The sequence below is a fragment of the Salvelinus sp. IW2-2015 genome, linkage group LG18 (assembly GCF_002910315.2).
Source record: "Salvelinus sp. IW2-2015 linkage group LG18, ASM291031v2, whole genome shotgun sequence".
Lineage (NCBI taxonomy): Eukaryota > Metazoa > Chordata > Actinopteri > Salmoniformes > Salmonidae > Salvelinus > Salvelinus sp. IW2-2015.
The window spans coordinates 11240432-11262632 of record NC_036858.1 but is presented as its reverse complement, the minus strand read 5'-3'; the positions used below and the strand labels follow the sequence as shown (position 1 = coordinate 11262632).

At 42.6% G+C, this 22201-nt stretch overlaps 1 protein-coding gene and 1 pseudogene across 1 annotated transcript; one reads left to right on the top strand and one right to left on the bottom strand.

Moving 5' to 3' along the window:
- Positions 1-363: 363 nt before the first annotated feature.
- Positions 364-15836, top strand: LOC111978649 (S-adenosylmethionine synthase). The gene is made up of 9 exons (XM_024008840.2): positions 364-666; positions 7654-7731; positions 8947-9069; positions 9267-9379; positions 9469-9612; positions 12823-13041; positions 13596-13778; positions 13901-14034; positions 14281-15836. The coding sequence occupies exons 1-9, from the start codon at positions 579-581 to the stop codon at positions 14381-14383; spliced, it is 1185 nt and encodes a 394-aa protein (XP_023864608.1). The 5' UTR covers positions 364-578; the 3' UTR covers positions 14384-15836.
- A 1188-nt stretch (positions 15837-17024) lies between these two features.
- The window catches only part of LOC111978650 (transmembrane protein 150A-like), a 38024-nt pseudogene continuing 32847 nt past the window's right edge, over positions 17025-22201 (bottom strand).

Sequence of the window (22201 nt, the reverse complement as noted above, 5' to 3'; positions counted from 1 at the left end):
AGGCACAGTGATCCCGCCAGGAAAGTGAGGGGCCCCTTGTGACAAAAAGAGAGAGAATAGGGGGGGAAATACAGGAGAAGCCACTCCATGAAATTAATATAAATTTTTCACAGTAATATAATACACCACTCCATGTGGTGACTTTCTATGAACAGGGCATTCATTGAGTAAACCTCAAGTAAGACAGTGGTTGAATGGAACGGTCCACTGCTCAGCACACGAGGAGTTAAAAACAAGTTCATCCAGGAAATTGTAATCCCTCTCTCCCTCTTTCCCTCTTCTGAATGGTCTAACCCACCGGTTCACATGACCCCCACCCCCTTTCACGGAGAGTGTATGAGTGTGTGTGCATGAGTGTGTATGTTGTCCTTGCCTTATATAGAGGAAAGTTGTGGCTCCAGTAAAGTCTCTCACATTCCCTCTCTCCTCCCTCTTTCTCTCTTAGCCTCTTGCGTAGAAGGACGCAGTAGCTGGTACAGCAGCCTCTGCTCTACTCGTCATTTACTATAGTTATCTCTCTATTTAGGCTTTTTAGCCTACTCTAACTTCCTCTGCATCGTTGAGCTGCTCAGACCACAATGAACGGGCCAGTGGACGGATTGTATGATGCTGAGCACTATGGGTCATTCATGTTTACCTCTGAGTCTGTGGGAGAAGGACACCCAGGTGAGTAGACAGCTCTAGTCTGGATACCATAACTCCCCTATGCCTTTGCATGGTCGCCATGCAACAGAACAGAACCATAGAATGTCATGCACTGCATCAGTAGAAAGTGTTTTTTCCCCCCGAGATCCCACCGCTGACACCAATGGGTTTTATGAACTAGTTGTGCTGTATTTGAATGGTTGCTTATGCCGTGCAGGAAGAAGCAGAAGGAGGAGACACAAAGGAGCTGATTCCCTAAGAGTTTGCACCATGTAAACCGAGAGAAAACAGATTGAGAGAGTACAGAAGTTGGTAGTAGAATTGGATGCCTGCACAATTCAATCGAAGGGGGAGCATGCTACAGAGGTGCTGTAGAGACATACCATTAACAATTTATGGATGCATGTGTTGCTGTTACTCCCTAGTTACTCCAGTAGGACGGGTTAAGCAAATGGAAGGGGAAGGTGGTATAATTTACTTTCACCTCTGTTGACATACATGTAGGCCTACTATACTCCTGACAGTACTTACAGTACAGTACTAACTGCTACTGTGAATGTGTAATTATGAATATAAATATTGATACATACTTACCAAAGCATCCTCTCTTTCTTTCTCGCTCCCTTTAATGGCTAGAACGGAGGGAATGGAATGGCATCAAACACATAGAAACCACCAACCAACCTCCTGTGCTCCACACATGATTACACATACACCTGGAGCAGCGCCATGCAACGTAGGCAACATAGGCCCTAACACCTGCTTCATGATGGCCAAGTACCTTCTCTGCATTTAATGTCACTATGTGTTCAGAGACAACTTGATCTGCTCACATATCAATTACTGTACCACACTTTCCCTCACTAATTATGGTATGCTCTCATGTTGTTTTCACGTTAAAAACACTCCACTCGTTACATGGTTAATACATGTTTTGATATGCATCTGTTGGTCACAGATACCTTCAAAAAAAGTTAGGAGCGTGGATCATAAAACAAGTCACTATCTGCTGTGACCACCATTTGCCTCATGCAGCGTGACATTACATTCAAATAGAGTTGAACAGGCTGTTGAATGTGGCCTGTGGAATGTTATCCCACTCCTTTTCAATGGCTGTGCGAAGTTGCTGGATATTGGTGGGAACTGGAACACGCTGCCATACACGTCAATCCAGAGCATCCCAAACAACCGGCCTCACAAACAACCGGCCTCACAACCTCACAACAGATGTGTCGTGAGTGTGCAGGCCGTGGAAGCACTGGGATATTTTCAGCTTCCAGCCATTGTGTACAGATCCTTTCGACATGGGGCCGTGCATTATCATGCTGAAACATGAGGTGATGGCGGCAGAGCATTGGCACCACATTGCCCCTCAGGATCTCGTCACAGTACCTCTGTGCATTCAAATTGCCATCGATAAAATGCAATTGTGTTCGTTGTCCCTAGTTTATGCCTGCCCATACCATAACCTCACCGCCACCATGGGGCACTCTGTTCACAATGTCAGCAAACTGGTCACTCACATGATGCTATACATGTGGCCTGCGGTTGTGAGGCCGGTTGGACGTACTAACAGATTCTCTAAAACGATGTTGGAAGCGGCTTTTGGTAGAGACATTCCTGCAGTCAGCATGCCAATTGCACGCTCCCTCAAAATTTGAGACATCTGTGGCATTGTGTTGTGTGACAAAACTGCACATTTTAGAGTGGCCTTTTATTGTCCCCAGGACAAGGTGCACCTGTGTAATTGTCATGCAGTTTAATCAGCTTCTTGATATGCCACACCTATCAGGTGATGGATTATCTTGGCGAAGGAGAAATGCTCACAAACAGGGATGTAAACAAATTAGTACACAAAATTTGAGAGAAATAAGCTTTTTGTGCGTATGGAAGATTTCTGGGATTTTTTAAATTTCAGCTCATGAATCATGGGGCCAACACAACATGTTGCGTTTATATTTTTTGTTCAGTGTAAATGGGAGAAAACCAGAAACATAAAGGTTACAAACATAACAATTAAGTAAAATGTGTATTTATTTGGATTGATGGGTGAAGACTGAATATCTCATATCTCTTTAAATGAAGGCATACCAACATCAATCAAAGATTATAACAAAAATGTGAAACTATCACAGTCCTGATTATGAATATGAAATAGTTTGAACACTCAACCTCCTTGTGAAGTTTACACAATGAGTTGATATATGCACATATATGGTGGTGTATCTTGACTGCCAGTGTGGAGTAAAGCACGCTACAGAGGTATGCATTAACAGAACTAAAGCTATTCCGAGGGTTGGAGCACCTAATATGAGCCAACCAAGAGTAGTACTCTGACGGAAGGGTGAAATATAATCTAGGTCTTGACTTGGCTTCTGCCATGTGCAGTAAAAGGTCAAGCCAGGAAACCACCTCATCAACTTCAGGAGGCCCATTATGGTCAGTTACAGTGCCTGCAGAAAGTACTCATGCCCATTGACTTATTCCACATTTTGTTGTGTTACAGCCTGAATTCAAAATTTATGAAAGATTTTTTTCTTACCCATCTACACACACTACCCCATAATGACAAAGTGAAAATATGTTTTTAGATTTTTTTGCAAATGTATTGAAAATCGAATAGAGAAATATTGAATTTACATACTCCTAACCAAGCAAAAAGGCAGTAACTGCTCATTTGTTCGAAAATGAGTTAATGTCATTTTTGCTACATTAAATACATGCTTAATCGTGTAGACAAGTATCCTGCCTCTATTGTATTGTGTTTTGGAGAAAATGGGGGTCATGTTAGAAGTAACTGCATAAAGTTACTGTGAAACCAAGGTAAATAAAAGCCATTTTTCTCAGTTCCACGCTATGAGCAGGTACTGCCTTTTTGCTTGGTCGGGTAGCATAAGTATTCACACCCCTGAGTCAATACTTTGTAGATGCACCTTTGGCGGCGATTACAGCTTTGAATAATCTTGGGTATGTCTGTATCAGCTTTGCACATCTGGATTTGGGGATTTTCTCCCATTCTTCCGAGCAGATTTTCTCAAGCTCTGTTAAGTTAGATGGGGAGTGACTGTTAACAGCAATCTTCAAGTCTCTCATGTTTTTTTACATTTTTGCAAATGTGTTGAAAATGAAATTCAGAAATATCTACTTTACATTAAGTACAACTACAATAAAACAATAAAACTACAACTACAATACCTCTTTCGCCATCTGGCCCGGACCCTTTGTCGACACGGCAATGGCTTCCTCAACTTTTCTGCAAAACCTGGACCCATACAAATCAGCTGGGCTAGACAATCTGGACCCTCTCTTTCTAAAATTATCCGCCGCCATTGTTGCAACCCCTATTACCAGTCTGTTCAACCTCTCTTTCGTATCGTCCGAGATCCCCAAAGATTGGAAAGCTGCCGCGGTCATCCCCATCTTCAAAGGGGGTGACACTCTAGACCCAAACTGTTATAGACCTATATCCATCCTGCCCTGCCTTTCTAAAGTCTTCGAAAGCAAAGTTAATAAATAGATCACTGACCATTTCGAATCCCACCATACCTTCTCCGCTGTGCAATCCCGTTTTCAAGCTGGTCACGGGTGCACCTCAGCCACGCTCAAGGTACTAAACGATATCATAACCGCCATCGATAAAAGACAGTACTGTGCAGCCGTCTTCATCGACCTGGCCAAGGCTTTAGACTCTGTCAATCACAGTATTCTTATCGGCAGACTCAGCAGCCTTGGTTTCTCAAATGACTGCCTCGCCTGGTTCACCAACTACTTCTCAGACAGAGTTCAGTGTGTCAAATCGGAGGGCCTGTTGTCCGGACCTCTGGCAGTCTCTATGGGGGTACCACAGGGTTCAATTCTCGGGKCGACTCTTTTCTCTGTATATATCAACGATGTCGCTCTTGCTGTGGGTGATTCCCTGATCCACCATTCTGACGACACCATTCTGTATACATCTGTCCCTTCTTTGGACACTGTTTTAACTAAGTTCCAGACGAGCTTCAATGCCATACAACACTCCTTCCGTGGCCTCCAACTGCTCTTAAACGCTAGTAAAACCGAATGCATGCTTTTCAACCGTTCGCTGCCCGCACCCGCCCGCCCAACTAGCATCACTACCCTGTACGGTACTGACTTAGAATATGTGTACAACTACAAATACCTAGGTGTCTGGCTAGACTGTAAACTCTCCTTCCAGACTCATATTAAACATCTCCAATCCAAAATTAAATCTAAAATCGGCTTCCTATTTCGCAACAAAGCCTCCTTCACTCACTACGCCAAACATACCTTCGTAAAACTGACTCTCCTACCGATCCTCGACTTCAGCGATGTCTTTTACAAAATAGCTTCCAACACTCCACTCAGCAAACTGGATGCAGTCTATCACAGTGCCATCTGTTTTGTCACCAAAGCCCCTTATACCACCCACCACTGCGACCTGTATGCTCTAAATGGCTGGCCCTCGCTACATATTCGTTGCCAGACCCATTGGCTCCAGGTCATCTATAAGTCTATGCTAGGTAAAGCTCCGCCTTATCTCAGCTCACTGGTCACGATAACAACACCCACCCGTAGCACGTTCTCCAGCAGGTATATCTCACTGGTCATCCCCAAAGCCAACACCTCCTTTGGCCGCCTTTCCTTCCAGTTATCTGCTGCCAATGACTGGAACGAATTGCAAAAATCCCTGAAGCTGGAGACTTATATTTTCCTCACTAACTTTAAACATCAGCTATCTGAGCAGCTAACGGATCGCTACAGCTGTACATAGCTCATCTGTAAATAGCCCACCCAATCTACCTACCTCATCCCCATATTGTTTTTATTTACTTTTCTGCTCTTTTGCACACCAGTATTTCTACTTGCACATCACCATCTGCTTATCTATCACTCCAGTGTTAATTTGCTAAATTATAATTACTTCGCTACTATGGCCTATTTATTGCCTTACCTCCTCACGCCATTTGCACACACTGTATATAGACTTTCTTTTTTTTTCTATTGTGTTATTGACTGTGCACTTGTTTATTCCATGTGTTGTTGTTTGTGTCGCACTGCTTTGCTTTATCTTGGCCAGGTCGCAGTTGTAAATGAGAACGACACTCCAAATTGAGCTCAGTTGCATCCAATTTCCTTTGATCATCCTTGAGATCAAATCAAATCAAACTTTATTTGTCACATGTGCAGACCTTACCGTGAAATGCTTACTTACAAGCCCTTAACCAGTGCAGAGAAGAGATAAGAAAATATTTACCAAATAAACGAATGTAAAAAAGTTGAAATAATAAAAAGTAACACAATAACATAACAATAACGAGGCTATACAGTATACAGGGGGCACCGGTACCAAGTCAATGTGCGGGGGTACAGGTTAGTTGAGGTAATTTGTACATGTAGGTCGGGGTGAAGTGACTATGCATAGATAATAAACAGCGAGAAGCAGCAATGTACAAAACAAATAGGGGGGAAGGGTGGTCAATGTAAATAGTCCGGTGGCCATTTGATTAATTGTTCAGCAGTCTTATGGCTTGGGGGTAGAAGCTGTTAAGGAGCCTTTTGGTCCTAGACTTGGTGCTCTGGTACCGCTTGCCGTGCGGTAGCAGAGAAAACAGTCTATGACTTGGGTGACTGAAGTCTCTGACAATTTTATGGGCTTTCCTCTGGCACCGCCTATTATATAGATCCTGGATGGCAGGAAGCTTGTCCCTAGTGATGTACTGGGCCGTACGCACTAGCCTCTGTAGCGCCTTATGGTCAGCTGCCGAGCAGTTGCCATACCAGGCGGTGATGCAACTGGTCAGGATGCTCTCGATGGTGCAGCTGTAGACTATTTTGAGGATCTGGGTGCCCATGCCAAATCTTTTCAGTCTCCTGAGGGGGAATAGGTTATGTTGTGCCCTCTTCACGACTGTCTTGGTGTGTTTGGACTATAATAGTTTGTTGGTGATGTGGAAACTAAGGAACTTGAAACTCTCGACCCGCTCCACTACATCCCCGTCGATGTTAATGGAGTCCTGTTCATCTTTCCCTCGATCCTGACTAGTCTCCCAGTCCCTGCCGCTGAAAAACATCCCCACCTCATGATACTGCCACCACAATTCTTCACCGTAGGGATGGTGCCAGGTTTCCTCCAGACGTGATGCTTGGCATTTAGGCCAAAGAGTTCAATCTTGGTTTCATCAGACCAGAGAATCTTGTTTCTCATGGTCTGAGAGTCCTTTAGGTGCCTTTTGGCAAACTCCAAGCGGGCTGTCATGTGCCTTTTACTGAGGAGTGGCTTCCGTCTGGCCACTCTACCACAAAGGCCTGATTGGAGTGCAACAGAGATGGATAATTCCTTCGACCTCATGGATTGGTTTTTGCTCTGACATGCACTGTCAACTGTGGGACCTTATATAGGCAGGTGTGTGCCTTTCCAAATCATGTCCCATCAATTTAATGTACCACAGGTGGACTCCAATCAAGTTGTAGAAACATCAAGGATGATCAATGGAAACAGGATGCACATGAGCTCAATTTAGACTCTCATAGCAAAGAGTCTGAGTTCTTGTGTAAATAAGGTAATAGATAATATTTTTAATAAATTAGCAACAAAAAAACAAAAAATGTCTTGCTTTGTCATTATGAGGTATTGTGTGTAGATTGATGATTATTCTTTTTAAAAATCCATTTTAGAATAAGTTTGTACGTAACAAAATGTGGAAAAGGGGAAGGGGTCTGAATACTTTCCGAATGCACTGTAAGTCAAGGGGTATGAATACTTTCTGTACAACACCTACAGTAGCAACCTGATCAAGAGTATTGGACCTCTTGGTGTAGCGGTTAAGGTGTTGGACTGACAGCCACAGTTACCCAGGTTTGACTTCCTGTCAGGCTAATCCCCCAAATACACTCCCGGATTTATTAATAATCTACATCCCGTTGCATTACCAAACAATTATGCAAACTGAGTCACGGCTACATTGTTGACATTGACAAATTAATGACGTTACAACATTATTTTTCCAGATAAGATATGTGACCAGATCAGTGACGCTGTGTTGGATGCTCACCTGAAGCAGGATCCAGATGCCAAGGTGGCCTGTGGTGAGTGGAGGAGAACATCTCACCACTATATAGCAGCAGAGGACAAACTTCTCAGCCTTTGATCAGGGATGTACCGATGTAGAACTTGATCACCTTTTTGCAGGAGAACCTTTCCTGCAATGCAGAACATTTAACACTTGTAGTGTATTTGAGGTTTAAAAAGGCTCCTGAAGTTTGTAATTCCCACTTTTCAGAATTGAAAAATGTATCAACCCTCTACAAAAACTTTCATTATAATCCACACAATAATTCACATTTCCTGTTGGTGCAGGATTATTTTCCTGCTGTAGCAAACCTGCTCAAATTAAGATCCTACACCTGTATTGAGCGTCTCAGAGTAGGAGGAGTGCTGATCTAGGATCACTTCTGGCTTATAGTTCACAATGAATGTGATCGCTCCTATTTTGAGACGTTTGATACATACAGACCCAGATGCTGTTGACGTTCTTCAGTCTTTGGCCTGAGCATGGATTATTTACTGAAACCACGGACCGTCTTTCTCAAAATGTTATACTCTTTTCAGTAAAATGTACAATGAGTGTAGAAAACATTATGAACATGACATAGACTGACCAGGGGAATCCAAGTGAAAGCTATAATCCCTTATTGATGTCACCTGTTAAATCCACTTCAATCAGTGTAGACGAAGGGGAGGAGACGGGTTAAAGAAGGATTTTTAAGCCTTGAGACAGTTGAGACATGGATTGTGTATGTGTGCCATTCAGAGGGTGAATGGGCAAGACAAGGTTTAAGTGCCTTTGAACGGGGTATGGTAGTAGGTGTCAGGCGTACCGGTTTCTGTCAAGAATTGCAACGCTGGTGGGTTGTTCAGGCTCAACGGTTTCTCGTGTGTATCAAGCAGTGGCAGCTGCTGAGGGYAGGACGGCACATAATAATGGCTGGAACAGAGCGAATGGAACGGTATTTAAACCATTCCACTCATTCTGCTCCAGCCATTACCACGAGCCTGTCCTCCTGTGGTATCAAGAATGGTCCACCACCCAAAGGACATCCAGCCAACTTAACACAACTGTGGGAAGCATTGGAGTCAACGTGGGCCAGCATCSCTGTGGAACGCTTTCGACACCTTGTTGAGTCCCTGCTGAGGCTGTTCTGAGGGCAAAAAGGGGTGCAAAAAGGTGTTCCTAATGTTTGTACACTCGTATGATCATCAGGCATATGGTCAGCATTCTAACCATTGTGTGTTGTGAACAGAGACTGTGTGTAAGACTGGCATGGTGCTACTCTGCGGGGAGATTACATCTCGGGCCAACGTGGACTACCAGACAATTGTGAGGGATACCATCAGGCAAATCGGCTATGACAACTCAGATAAAGGTAATATTGGACTTGGATAAATAATTTCCTCTACCCTAGTATATATGACATTGTTCTCCTACTACCCTTTTATTTTCAGCATGAGTTGTCATAGCCCAGGTGTGCACAACATACCCAACCCCCCACCCAGACCAGATTAAGTTAGTTAAATCCGGCCCACATGGCAGTTATTGCATGGCATGTTTCACACCCCTCAGGTTTTGACTATAAGACCTGTAACGTGCTGGTGGCTCTGGAGCAGCAGTCCCCTGACATCGCCCAGGGAGTTCACATTGACCGGATGGAGAATGACATTGGAGCAGGAGACCAGGTGATTAAACAGATCCTTCAACAATTGGGGTCTGAGGCGTTAGGTGTGTGAGGTGATGTCATTCTTAACTGCCTGTGCTTGGTTTGCAGGGTCTGATGTTTGGCTATGCCACTGATGAGACCGAGGAGTGCATGCCTCTCACCATCGTCCTCGCCCACAAACTCAATGCCAAGATGGCTGAATTGAGGCGGAACGGCACTGTCCCCTGGCTCCGCCCTGACTCCAAGACACAGGTATGATGATGGAAGAGAAATATGGTTAAGCTCAAAGATGGGCAGTATTTCGGATCCATGTATTTGAAATATGCATTTCAATAACTTTTGAGTATGTTGTCAATTGTATTACGCTGGGCTGTAACAAGATACTTTCGAGAGCTGTAATTTGTATTTACAAAATACTTTTCTATACAGTTTTTTGTAGAGGTTCACCATTTTGTGACCCCTCTTTCACCCATGATTGGTATCAGAAGTTTGATAGCACTATGGTGTGATAAGATCATCTGCTAAATTAACTAAATATAAATGTGTGTGTAAAAATGGACAATTGCAAAGCATGCTGTGTATTACTTGAATGAGCTCTGACCCACCCCCCACCCCCCAAAACAATCTAGAAGGGATACAGCAAAACTGACTTTTCGTACCAGGTTTAAGGGGAACTTACGCAGCAGGTTAGGATAATTAATGTAGCAGGCTAGGAGAATTACGTTAAACTGTATCCCATCTAGATATGACATTATAAGGCCAATAATAGTACCCAGTGTGCTTTGCAGTTCATTTTGATATGTTCATTTTCACATATACATTTTGGTTATTTAGCAGACACTATTATACAAAGTGACTTACAGTCAGTGCATTCAACTAAGGCAGATAAACAACAACATATCACAGTCATAGCAAGTCAAAGGTTTCAGTAGACGTTACTGAGAATGTTGTTGCTGTTCTGGCCGGTTAATTGCAAATGTATTTGTGTATTTTAACATACAAATACATGTATTTTAGTTAAATACAGTAGTTTATTATGATATATTGATCTTTCCGGTATTTTGTCATTTTTGACCATCCCTGGTTATGTTCTGACTGAAGAGCCTGGAGCCGATCCTTGTTATCATTCCATTATACATCAGTCAGGTGTTTTCATAAATGGCCATTGAACATGAACCCTCTCAAAGCAACAGGAGCTCACCTTTTTTGGAGACCCACTGTCCCTTGCTTTCCAATATCCAGTCTTATATAATAACTTCCACACACACACACACGCACATGCGCACATGCGCACGCGGCACGCGCACACGCACACGCACACGCACACCACACACACACACACACACACACACACACACACACACACACACACACACACACACACACACACACACACACACACACACACACACACACACACACAAGTTCATCATGTGCACATCCTCACAAGTCAAGGTGATTGCCTTTAAAGTCAAATGGACTGGAAGTTATTCTTGTGTTTACACTGAACCCAGTCATAGATATTGGTTTACACCGTGACCATGATGACGTAGAGAACATGGATTCCAAGGCCTGGACTCTTCCGTGGTCTGTTTTACTCTCCTCCCCATCTTCCCATAGACAACTCTCATTGGCCTTTAGGGGAGACGTTGTCCATCTGTCCCACAGGGACAGGGGCCCTTGGAAAAAGCTCAAGCCCTAAAGTGATTGTTTTTTGGGGAATCTGAGAACTCTCTCAAGGTGCTATTTGGAGTTCCAGGGGTTCAGTAGCGACGAAAGTGAAGTGTGCCACATTTATCTTGGCGCAGGAGATCAATCAAATCTAATTTTATTTGTCACTTGCTTCGTAAAACAACAGGTGCACACTCTTGGCATTTTCTCACCAGCTTCAGCTGGAATGCTTTTCCAACATCTGAAGGAGTTCCCACATATGCTGAGCACTTGTTGGCTGCTTTTCCTTCACTCTGTGGTCCAACTCATCCCAAACCATCTCAATTGGGTTGAGGTCGGGTGATTGTGGAGGCCAGGTCATCTGATGCAGCACTCCATCACTCTCCTTCTTGGTAAATTTGACCATGAAGGCCTGATTCACGCAGTCTCCTCTGAACAGTTGATGTTGAGATGTGTCTGTTACTTGAACTCTGTGAAGCATTTATTTGGGCTGCAATTTCTGAGGCTGGTAACTCTAATGAACTTATCCTGTGCAGCAGAGGTAACTCTGGGTCTTCCTTTCCTGTAGCGGTCTTTGTGAGAGCCAGTTTCATCAAAGCGTTTTCAAAGTTCTTTAAATTTTCAGTATTGACTGACCTTCATGTCTTAAAGTAATGATGGTCTGTCGTTTCTCTTTGCTTATTTGAGCTGGTCTTGCCATAATACGGACTTGGTCTTTTACCAAATAGGGCTATCTTCTGTATACCACCCCTACCTTATCACAACACAACTGATTGGCTCAAATACATAAAGAAGGAAAGAAATTCTACAAATTAACTTTTAACAAGGCACACCTGTTAATTGAAATGCATTCCAGGTGACTACCTCATGAAGCTGGTTGAGAGAATGCCAAGAGTGTGCAATGCTGTCATCAAGGCAAAGGGTGGCTACTTTGAAGAATCTCAAAAATAAAATATATTTTGATTTGTTTAACACTTTTCTGGTTGCTAAATGATTCCATATGTGTTATTTCATMGTTTTGATGTCTTCACTATTATTCTACGATGTAGAAAATAGTAAAAATAAAGAAAAACCCTTGAATGAGTAGGTGTGTCCAAACTTTTGACTGGTACTGTATGTGCCAAGTTGCTCTCTCAGAGTATCATAATGGACATGCAACTTTGAACTTTGAATTTCTCCACTTGCGCTCTGCTTTCCTGTAATTTTTCTTTAATTGATTAGTTTCCTCACTCATCCGAGGGGCTTCATTTGGATGTGTCCCTTTTCAACTTAACTGGAACTATGGCATCAATGGCTGCCCTTAATTTGCTATTAAAGTTATCACAAGAGGAAGGCAGAATAGGTGGTGGAGTATTGTTCATACACTTCCCATACAATAAAATCTGTGGCAACTTCAGAGGTAAAATAGTGTTTCTTAATAATGCGTTCAGTATTACCCTATGCTATGGGCAACAAGGTAGTAAAAAATACAGTGGTTATCAGATAAAGCAACATCAACAATAGAGGATATGTCAGTAGAAAGCCCCTTGGTAATAACCATAAGTCCATAGAGCTCAAAATATTAATAAATTCAATGGCCTTGTAGTCAGTTTCTTTGTCAACATGAATACTAAAATCCCCCAACACAATGATTTTATTGCAGTTCTCAGGCTTTTGTTCCAGCCCAACAGTAACACCTGATATATATATAAGTATGGCTCAGAATGAAGATTAGTCATTTGATTAGATATTATTTTAAAGGTGTGTCAGTGCCGGGCTGGAAAACTCTCCCCTCACGCCCCTTCTCTCCAGGTGACAGTTCACTACACCCAGGAGAACGGGGCGGTGATCCCTCGTAGAGTTCACACAGTGGTCGTCTCGGTGCAGCACGACGACTACGTGAGCCTGGAAGAGCAGAAGGAGATACTGAAGGAGAAGGTCATCAAGGCCGTTGTGCCGGCCAGGTACCTGGACGACAACACCGTCTATCACCTGCAGCCCAGCGGACGCTTTGTGATTGGCGGGCCCCAGGTAACCATTATCATTGTCCCATTTGTTAGGTTCTAACAACCCCGGTTGAGCTATTAGAGACCACATAGGTTTTTTACATTTTAGTCATTTAGCAGATGGTCTTATCCAATTTAGGGTGAAGTGCCTTGCTCAAGGGCACATCGGCAGATTTTTCACCTAGTCAGCTCGGGGATTCGAGCCAGCGACCTTCCGGTTACTGGCCCAACGCTCTCAACCACTAGGCTACCTGCCCTCCCCTCACCTCTTTAAGCCAAGGTGGCTGTTCCTCCCTCCACTGAGGAGATCTTCCTGACCTTACTTTATCTACTTCCAGTTCACTTCAAGTTATCAGTAAGAGTTCCTTCCTCTCCAGTAGCTCAGTTACAAAGGACGGTTGGGTCTTTGTAGTGTCTGGGTGGTGATTCGTGTAGAATCCACAGCCTGTCAACACACAAAGTATCTGCTTGAATCGTTTTATTTTATTGATGACAAGTTCATCATTTCATATGCGTGAAGGATTACAACCTGTAGTCTTTGTCCGCTTTCATACATTCACCCATCTCTGTTTATGAAAGGGTGATGCTGGGGTAACCGGTAGGAAGATCATTGTGGACACATATGGTGGCTGGGGTGCCCACGGTGGCGGGGCCTTCTCTGGTAAGGACTACACCAAGGTGGACCGGTCTGCCGCCTACGCCGCACGCTGGGTCGCCAAGTCCCTGGTCAAGTCCAATCTGTGCAGGAGGGTGCTGGTGCAGGTGAGAGATTCAACCGTATACTTCTCTAACCTTTGGACACTGTCAACCGAACCGAAGTAAACAATGACAGTCATTTCTATTGGAACTGAGGAGTTGATATCCTGTGCGTGTTTGTGATCCAGGTGTCCTATGCCATTGGAGTGGCAGCACCATTGTCTATTTCCCTGTTCACCTATGGGTCCTCCCAGAAGAGTGAGAAGGAGCTGCTGCATATCGTCAACAAGAACTTTGACCTCCGGCCTGGGGTCATTGTCAGGTGGGACAATATTATTGTCAATTTCCCCTCAGTCATACATAGAGTTTTTCCTGATCACGCAACCAGGCCATGGGAAATTCTGGGCCTTAGTTATAAGCAGCAAATAGGATCCAGAGTTTTTCCTGATCAGGTCACATGCTAAAGAAAATCTTATGTGCTTGTGTGTATGTAAATATTCCCTGTCGTCAACACTAAGTGGCAGCAATGAGATTTGACTGGAATACCTTGCTGGCTATTTGTCCACAGAGACCTGGACCTGAAAAGGCCCATCTATCAGAAGACGGCCTGCTACGGCCACTTTGGCAGGAAGGAGTTTCCCTGGGAGGTGGCCAAGAACCTCAACTTCTAGTGTGTGGCGCGGCAGGCAACGGGCAGCGGTGACATGGGCAGCTGTCTATGTTGACCAGTACGCGACAGCCATGCTGGCAGCTGTTAGGGGTACAGGGGAGGGTGGGAAAGGTTGGAGTAGGGGGGAGTGTACTCTCTCTCGCTCTCTCTTTGGCTGAAAACTGAAAAGCCAAACATCTCGGTCATATGATGAGGGGTGGGGAAGGGGTGATGGCTATGACCTCGATGGTCATCAGATATGTGAGATGGCTGTATGGTATTTTCAAAGTATTTTTAACATATACTACATACCCCCATACATGTGGCTTGTCTCACAAACACAACTTCCTTTTTGGTGCAGTTTTCATTTTTGTTTGTTTTCAGTAATGCCTAAAACATTAAGCTGGATAAAAAAGAAATTGGGTTAACTCCACTTTAGGCCTGTTGTAACCGCTAAAACCGCCTGTCGTTATTAAGCAAATGACCAAATCTAAAGGTAGATTAGCCATACTTTACGTAGTAGTTACATATTCTTTCAGGCCCAAATGCAGCCATTTTTTAAACCTCAATATCAAAAAAATGTGGGAAACAATTAAACACCTTACTATAGTAGTTAAAATTAAAATGGTCAAATAGCTTTTTTTTTATACAAAAAACAGTGGTCTGAGTGAGGGACCTAATTGGAGGGGCCTAATGGGAAGGATATGTATCCTGAAAAATAACTGTTATTGGCAGAGAGGTTTGGAACTCACTTTGTTATTGGTCTATTAACTTATTCCGCCTGGTGATGTCACCAGGCAAGCCAAAACTCCACCCATACAAAACCTGCTTATTACACGGTCCTGTGTAAACTGTGTTTTCAACAATATGTCCAATATGATACAAAACACAGGAAAAACTATTTTGACTGCACTGGGTCTTTTAATACTAATTTATACCATCAAAGAACATCTGTTAACTGCACTGTATTTGACATGCTGTGATTGACATGTGAAGTGGTGTTCATTCTTAATTCCCTTTATCCAAACTTTTTCTAACAAAATTCAAGGAAGGGTTTTCAAGTAACGTTGATCAATTAGAGGTTCACTAGTATAGTTGAGTGCTTTGTGAAACTTCATTCAAATCAAGGCACAAATACACAAACTCTCTTTGAAAGATACACGACTTCTACATGCTTTTATGTTAGAAAGCTTTTATTGTAGAGATATTACCAGAGGCAGGGCTAGCTTTTTCTGAGCGTGAAGGGTTTAGAGTAAAATGGTATGTAGCCACATTTTGGTTCAATGTAGAAAAAACGACTGAGAATGTGTCAGTGCTGTTACCTTGTCCCGCTTGCCTCGTCATCTACATAACCATCTCTCTTGCATTACTGTAACTGTTCTGAAACCAGATCAACTCAGATCCTTCATATACAGTTTGTCAATAGATAACAGGAAAATGTAAATAGGGTTTTGAACAATAAAACATGAAATGTATATGTCTTTTCATCAGTCTCTATAAGAGTTCATTCTCAGAAAAGAGTTTTATTCTTTGCTGCTGCATCGATAATGCTCACCTTAAAGTAATAATCCACTCAAAKTATCCCTTGGTATTTGTTTCATTAGTCCACTGTTGATACAGTCCCAAATTTTCTTGCATGTCAGAAATCAAGTTTTCAAGATATGGAACTTTCAAAACGCTAATTGTCATAGCCGGTGTGATACATTTCGTATCTCTGCCTGCTTGAATAGCAATTGATCAGATTGGCATGAGACATTGAATCAATAGAACACAGCTCAGAGATAAACAAAAAGAACAATATAACATTCAAAATGGGTGAATCTTTCTTTTTAAGATACAAAAGCACTTTGGAAAATGATGAATGACAAAAACAGGTTCTAGACGATAAATAGACAGATGTGTCTATATTTGCATTAATACCTGAAAAATTGAACAGCATACATAAAATAACATGTTTGTTTTAACATTTCTTATTCTTGTCATCAATTTGGTACAAGGATACACTTTCAAAGTGATTAATTTCTCTGGTTTGCTTTCTTTCCCACTGTAACACTTTCTCTGCATCAGATGACACTGCAACAAAAGCATTGATCAGGGGGCCCTCTACTGGTTTCAATGCGTAACACACAACACCAAAAAGGTTTTCAGACACCCTTCGCATAGTCCCTCACAAAATGAAACAACAAGGGCCACTGCACCTGAACAGAACCTCCCTTTACCCAATTTGCTTTTATTTCACACAATACAACAATCAAACCTCTGATATAAAACAAATATCTCTGAGCACAGAAAACAACAATACCTCTTTTGTTTGACTTTAACTTCCCTTTAAGGTCCTGTCAAAAGGCACTGAACAACAGCTGGTGATGTAACAGATTTTCCTGAGTAGAAACAATGCGATGCAGAGTTCAGTGTCTGAATGGCCAAACATAACAACACAGGTACTGACCCAGCCATATTCTGCTTAGTCATCAAAGATTTTTCAGGCACTCACTCAAGACATTGGATCTGATACGCGGCAAGCGAACAAGTTCTCGTAATCAAGAGTGATTACGTAATGATGAAAGGAAAGGACAGGGAAGGTGTGTGTGTGTGTGTGTGTGTGTGTGTGTGTGTGTGTGTGTGTGTGTGTGTGTGTGTGTGTGTGTGTGTGTGTGGTGTGTGTGTGGTGTGTGTGGTGTGCGCGCCTGCCTGTGTTCCTTCCAAAAGGACTTGTAACATATGTTTTGCAATCCACCCTGTACTGTCTACTGCAACGCAGTGCAAATATGGCAATAACACGATGTTAGTCTTTGGTCAATGGTTAGAAAAGCTTTGGGTGCTTTAGCTATTGTGCAATACCGAGCAGGTCCATTGGAGGGTCTGTCGTCCTCATGCCCTTTGGTGGTCTATGATTGTGTCAGGCATCCACTCTTCCACTCCAACCCTGTTTGTGATTGGTCAGTGGGCACAGAAGCCTCCCTTTGAAGGCCTACAGCATTGCTATGCCATCTGGTTGGTAGTGGTGTTGGGCCCTCCTGCCTCCTCAGCCTTGTGGTCACTGCTGGAAAAGCCCTGGACACCCCCTCTGGCCAGCACCATAAGGGTGTCCCGACATGTCCCCAAACTCAAAGGCAAAGGTCCCAAAGAAGAGCATGATGATGATGCAGAAGAGCCACTCAAAGATGGCGAGGCGTGTTGCAGGGCAAAGCTCTCCTGGACAAGAAGACACCGCCTGGGAGGGACAGAGGGTTAAGGAGACAACAGCACCTATCTAGACAGAGGGACTACTGAGAGATTGCATGTGGAACACACATGCGCGCGCACACCACAACACCACACACACACACACACACACACACACACACACACACACACACACACACACCACACACACACACACACACACACACACACACACACACACACACACACACACACACACACACACACACACATACAAACATACACACACGCATACATATATCAACAGCATGTATTCAAAATATGCCTTTATCCAGCAGGGGGCCATGTAACACATACGTACTTCCTTTATGTCTCTCTGACTCTCTCTCTCTTACAGTGACGACCAGTGTAAAGGATACTGAAGACCAGGGTGATGAAGGCTAGTAAGCTCATCCCCAGTCGAAGGTGGCCCACGATATATTCTCTCTGGGTCTTCGCCAGCCGGTAGGTCAGGGCTGACTGCAGACACACAAACAGTATACTGGTGGGAAAAGCCACCCCTGCACCCACGTAGTGAAGCACTTTGGCATAATCCACCTGGAACACAAATAATTCAATGTTTATTTATGASACATAGATGGACGCACGCGTACTTCAAACGCACGTACGGACACAGAAGCACATGCACGCACACACGCATGGGTGAGCATGACCCAACAACACCACACTCTTAGAAAAGAGGCTTCCAAAACAGTTCTTTCGACTGTCCCCATTGGAGAACCCCTTTTGGTTCCAGGAAGAATCATTTTGGCTGTGGAACGGGTTCTACCTGGAACCAAAAAGGGTTATTCAAAGAGAAATTGTGGAGAGTATAGTCACTGTTAACAGGGTGTTACTCTATCTGACACAAAAGGACTCGTTTCCAGGAAAAGAGAACAACAGAGGATCAGAATAACACTCTAAACCAGAGGAGCTTCAGTATAACCATACAAAAAGACAGCTGCGAGCAGCAATGAACAGGGTTCACAGGATGACAGAAASGACACCAGATCAGTTGGATAAGAAAGCGAGCACTCTATCATGTCCGAACTATCTTCCTTTATGTGCCATTAGTGAAAGCATTACCATGTTTCTCTCTCAATACCACAGAGATGACACAAATGCTGTAGGTTGGTTATCTTTGAATGCAGCAGGTAATCATTCTTAAAGTCATTACTTAATCTATTGAGCTTCTATATATTGAATGCAGAAACAATCTCAAAACCATTCAAGTCTGATGTAATGTGTCTAAATAGAACATATGGAGTGAATCTGACATATGGTTCATGAGGAGAAGATGATTGCAGAGGATTTTGAGCATTAGCGTTACATATACAAAGGATGAGTTGTTAACAGTTTTTTAGATATCAATACCAAATTCAGTGTGGTTCATCTTAGTGACGTCCATGATAGRGATGACAAGTMTCAAGTTGATAGGCCAATATGGAGCGGATTTACAGTGGTTTAAATGGACACATAAAATCTGTTTTTTGATTTGTCAATAACTCTAGCCGTGTGCTAATATGCATCTGCTGATATATTGTGTGGCCATCTTTGAATGCATCATTGTTATTTTCTCAAACTATTTAGCGACTATTGTGATTAGTCCAAAGACCAAATTTGCAGTGACTCTGACTTTTAGTCCATGAGAAGATTTTTTATGATTATTTTAAGTATTAGCGTTACATAGTCAATAAAGTTAATCGTTAATAGTTTCCTTAATTTTTAAGATATCAATGTCAAACTTAACATGGTCCATCATGGCAATGACTTTGATGACCCTAAAAAGTTTGTTGTTAGGCCTTGTGGAGTAGATTTACGAAAGATTTAAATGAACACGTAAAATCTGAATTCCTGATTTATCAATAACTCAGGCATCTCTTAATCAATCCCTTAGCTTTTCTCAAACTAAGTTAAGAGATGTACCATGGGCTACAAGATGGAGGAAAATCTATCCTGACGGACATTATGAGTCCTCGAGGCAAATTTGTTCAGCATGAGCAAAAGCACCTACATGCAAAGTTCAAGTCTCTAGGTCAAACAGGGTAACGAATATGAGGGTTTAAGTAAGATTACTTATAACAGCGCCATCTATAGGCCACTCTGTGCCATTATTTTTGACCAAGTTACTCATGGCCTCTAGTTTCTATGTGCTAAATTAGAAAAAAGTGACCACCCCTGTATTGACCTATGAGAATCCTCTTTAGTATATTGATTTTACAAATACAATAAGGTCAACTGTATGATAGGCTGAGGTGGTAGAGATGTTCACACTCCAAAACCACAGGGTGGGGAACCTGCACCAGGTCTAGAGTTCATGACCTTCTAGAGTTTTCTTTAGCTGGGGGACAGTCTGCCTTCACTAACCACCTGGAAAAAGATCTACAGTAGGGTTGTCCAAATTTTTGTGACATGTGAGATACTTTACAGATTCTACAGTAACCTATGCCCAGTAACAACCAGACTCCTAGCTTCTACTGTATGGCATTAAGAGTATCTAATCCTCTCAAATGTGCCTATGGCAGAAGGAGCTTGGAGTTGTTTCTCAACCGGATAACAGTCACTCTTGTAAAGGGATTCCTGCTATACATAAACTCCCCGTGTATGTGTATCCCATCCATATGTCAAAAGTGCTGAAGTAGTTCCTCACATCCACTATGGCTTTAGCCTTGTTGGCACTGTGACAAACAGTGGTGTTCAAAAATGTTTACCCTCATGGGTACGCACTGTCACCAAATAGTACACATGTACATACAGTCCTCACCATATTTATTGGGACAGTGGAGCTAAAATATAAATGTTGTCTCTATACTCTAGCATTTTGGATTTGAGATCAAATGATAGTACAGAATGTCATATTTTATTTTAGGGTATTTTCACACATATCTGTTGTCTGTATGTCTTCCTGAAACGTAAATGAATGGTGTCTGGAGTGATTTTCTTTTTAAATGAGCAGAGAAGATGTTTCTGAACACTTCTAAATTCATTGTTATGCTGCCAAGATAAAGAAAATTCCTGAACGGATCATGAATAATGATGAGTATGAAAATTACAGAGGCTACAACAACAGATTATCCTCTCATTGGGGGGGGGGTATCATCTTTGTGCCTCTGTAACTTGCTCACTCGTCATTATTCATGATTCATTCATGATTTTTCATAATCATGGCAGCATCCAAATGAATGCCTTCTATCCTCACTTACAAAGTGACTCCAAAATGACACCCAACAACTTTCACCATACAGTTACTATTGAGCAATACCCAAAACACAGCCAAAACAAAAGGCAAACAAGTTTGAAGAATCGCAAGACACCAAATACTAGACCAAATACTAAATGTTTGACTACTTCAATACGCTATAAGTGAATTTGRCAAAATACTTATGATTTCTTCAAATGGGGGGACTAGATACATAAAGTGCTTTCATGTCTAAATGGTTAAACAGATATGTAATGAAAAACCCTCAAATAAAAGATGACATTCTTTATTTTCGACTCATATTAATCATTTAATCCAAAATTACTGTCCAAATGCATATGGTGAGGACTGTAATTTACACACCCTCACACACGCACACACTGTTCATTATATAAGCAAAGGGCTCCTCCATCAAGGCCAGGGAGGAGAGTCTGCAGGCCAATCAGGACRCAGCAAGAAGAGGAGGGATACACACACAACCGGGGCTGGTGGGACACAGAAGTGTGAAGACAAATATGAACACGCTCCATACAGACACAGCACATTTTAGGCACTGCCGGAAGGCTGGCCTCTGACCCCTCGTCCCTACCTGGCCCCCTACGGCTTGTAAGCACACGTGGATTTCCCTGTTACGCCATCAACACACCCGATACACACACATACAGACACATGTATAACTCTGTAGRAATTGCGCAACAATTGGGACAGCAATTGTCCAAACTGGAGTCGTAGTGGCATATAAATGACACTGWATATACAAAATATTAAGAACACCCGCTCCTTTCATGACAAAGACTGACCAGCTGAATACACCCCAAGTGTGGTGAAAAGGTGTTGATTTCACAAACAAGTTTTTTTGAGAGCTGTCATTGCTGACCTGTCTGCACATGCCCACACAAAAATACTGTCACTTAAAGSTCCAATGTAGCTGTTTTTATCTCAATATCAAATAATTATTTATTTTTACTATTTTCTACATTGTAGAATAATAGTGAAGACATCAAAACTATGAAATAACACATACAGAATCATGTWGRAACCCCCAAAAAGTTAAACAAATCAAAAAATATTMTATAATTTAYATTCTTCCAAGTAGCCACCCTTTGCCTTGATGACAGCTTTGCACACTCTTGGCATTCTCTCAACCATCTTCATGAGGTCACCTGGAATACATTTAAACTAATAGGTGTACCTTGTTYAAAGTTATTTTGTGGAATTTCTTTCCTTCTTAATGTGTTTGAGCCAATCAGTTGTATTGTGACAYGGCAGGGTTGGTATACAGAAGATAGCCCTATTTGGTAAAAGACCAAGTCGATATTATGGCAAGAACAGCTCYAATAAGGAAATCCCGAACACTGTCGACCAGTCACTCTTCTATCCATCGCATTCAGCACATGTACAAAACCTCAGAACCCTGGGAACAGAGTGTGATTGTGA

What these genes read in the sequence shown, in the direction of transcription:
- LOC111978649 (XM_024008840.2), top strand. Translation starts at nt 579, where the DNA reads ATGAACGGGCCAGTGGACGGATTGTATGATGCTGAGCACTATGGGTCA. An exon ending in AGATGCCAAGGTGGCCTGTG is followed by an intron (nt 7,732 to 8,946) that starts GTGAGTGGAGGA and finishes TGTTGTGAACAG; the next exon opens with AGACTGTGTGTAAGACTGGC. An exon ending in TTGTGATTGGCGGGCCCCAG is followed by an intron (nt 13,042 to 13,595) that starts GTAACCATTATC and finishes TGTTTATGAAAG; the next exon opens with GGTGATGCTGGGGTAACCGG.